This window comes from Microtus ochrogaster, unplaced genomic scaffold (assembly GCF_000317375.1).
Source record: "Microtus ochrogaster isolate Prairie Vole_2 unplaced genomic scaffold, MicOch1.0 UNK29, whole genome shotgun sequence".
NCBI classification, from domain to species: domain Eukaryota; kingdom Metazoa; phylum Chordata; class Mammalia; order Rodentia; family Cricetidae; genus Microtus; species Microtus ochrogaster.
The window spans coordinates 3,295,274-3,297,392 of NW_004949127.1; the positions used below are offsets into that span (position 1 = coordinate 3,295,274).

The following is a 2,119-nucleotide window of genomic DNA, read 5'->3' on the forward strand; positions in this document are numbered from 1 at the left end:
GTCTGTCTGTCTGTCTGTCTGTCTCTCTCTCTCTCTCTCTGTGTGTGTGTGTGTGTGTGTGTGTGTGTGTGTGTGTGTGCGTGAGAGAGAGAGAGAGAGAGAGAGAGAGAGAGAGAGAGAATGCACACTTGCACATGTGTGCATGCTTGTGGAGGTCAAAGGTCAGTGTCTTCTTCAGTCACTATCTAGTTTATTTTTTGAGACAAGGGCTCTTACTGATCCTGGAGCTGACCAATTCAACTAGACTGACTGCAAGCACCTGGAGCCCTCCGCTCTTCCTCTCCCTGGGATTCTCTCCTCCCCTCCCAGCACTAAGATGGCAGGTGTGCTCCACCACGCTTGCTTTTACACAGGTCCTGGGGATTGAGCTCAGGTCCTCATGCTTCCACAGCAAGCACTTTGCCAACTGAGCCATCTCTGAAGTCTCTCCTAACACTAAAAAACCACAGAGCCTCCCTCCAGCCCCCTCCTACCTTCATCTTACGTAAATGGTCTGCCAAGAAGAAAAAGCACTGAAATTATCTTTTTGGTCCTGATAGTCAATTGCTACCAATGATTCTAGCTCTGCCCACCAATTTGCTAGGCACTTCACTAGGCCCGTGAACCCATCAAACCACCATGCAGAAGGCCAAGAGCTGAGAGAAAACAGCATAGAGCCTGACGACTCAGGACTACCGCCGAGACGTTCCTGACTTGACCCCCTGGGAACACTTGCAGATCACCCAGAGTTGGGGTCTGAGTTTGTGATGGCTAAGAACTCTCCAAAGGGAGGCTGTGAGGATGAAGCCAAGTGCTGCAGCCAGAGGCCCACAGGCAAGACACGCTCTCCACGCAAGCTACTTCTACAGTGCTTCCCGTCCTGAGCCAGCCTGAACCCTTCCAGACACTTGCAGACGTATGACTCGCCGCTGCTTACACAAAGGTGCTCACAGCCGTGGTCTACAGCCTGGCAGACGTCTTTCCCTGAGGAGAGCGCAGCAATTAGAACAACCACATCAGCATAAAGTCTACGTGCATTGCCCCTGGATGATCCGTCCATCACGACATCTGGACTCGAGTGCCGCCTGAGTAGGAATTGTGAAACGGGGGATGAAGCTTCGTGGCTCTCGGTTGGGCTAAATCTTCAGACTTTCTTAGCTTCCGTGTCGGGGTGCAGTTCAGTCTCAGCTGTCTGCAGACGTGGCCGACAAGTGGAGATGCTACCGGATGGTTATGTAGGAGAAAGCCTCAGCGTAGCTCAGCAGCACTAGAATCTACTCTTGCCTTTTGTCCCTGGCGTAATCTATGATTTGGGGGGGGGGGAATCACATAACGTCTTGGAATCTTAGCTTGCCTGTCTGCAAATAAGAATGATTCCAGGTGCTCATCTTCTGTTCACAGCTGTTTGGGAAGAGCTTCGAGAAGCCTGAGAAAAGGAGGACTGAGAAATGAGAACCGTTTGTCCAGATTTGCACACTCCTCTTTGACTGTTATTATTAGGGTATCGGGGACTTAACCCAGAGCCTTGTGTGTGCCTGGCAGGTGCTTGACCACTAAGCTACACCCCCAGCCCCTTTATTTATAATGTTTATTTATGCGTCTGTGCACATGAGTGCAGTTGCCTGCAGAAGCCAGGAGAGGGCGTCAGAGTCCCTGGAGCTGGAGTCACAGGAGCGTGTAAGCCGTCTGATGTGGGTGTGAGCAACTGAATTCAGGTCCTCGGGAAGGGCAGCAAGTATTCTTCTTCACTAAGTCGTCTCTCTATCTTTCCATTTTTATTTTATCTTTTATTTTGAGACAGTGTCTCACTAAATTTAGTGAGACCAGTATGGCCTACAGCCCAGGAAGTCTGTGGGTTTGCCACGTTCTTGCTTCAGCCTTCTAAGTAGCCAGGCTTATAGGGGTATACCAGCTGGCCTATTGTAGTATATTGTTGTTATTGAGAGAGGGTCTCACTATGTAGACCAGACAGGGCTTAAATCCGCAAATGTCACCTACATCTCTCTGCCTTCCAAGTAATGGCAATCAAAGCATATAACACCACACCTGGCCGGGCGGTGGTGGCACACGCCTTTAATCCCAGCACTCAGGAGGCAGAGGCAGGCGGATCTCTGTGAGTTCGAGACCAGCCTGGTCTACA

At 50.6% G+C, this 2,119-nt stretch overlaps 1 protein-coding gene across 3 annotated transcripts in view; it reads right to left on the bottom strand.

Moving 5' to 3' along the window:
- The window catches only part of Matn2 (matrilin 2), a 115,701-nt gene that overhangs the window by 10,867 nt on the left and 102,715 nt on the right, over positions 1-2,119 (bottom strand). For 2 of the 3 annotated variants that reach the window (XM_026789779.1, XM_005368141.3), the window contains exon 12: positions 841-963. The exons of the other annotated variant lie outside the window; for it this stretch is intronic. In XM_026789779.1, coding sequence (XP_026645580.1) covers positions 841-963 — 123 coding nt within the window. The remainder of the gene's footprint in view (positions 1-840; positions 964-2,119) is intronic. 3 annotated transcript variants of the gene reach the window in all.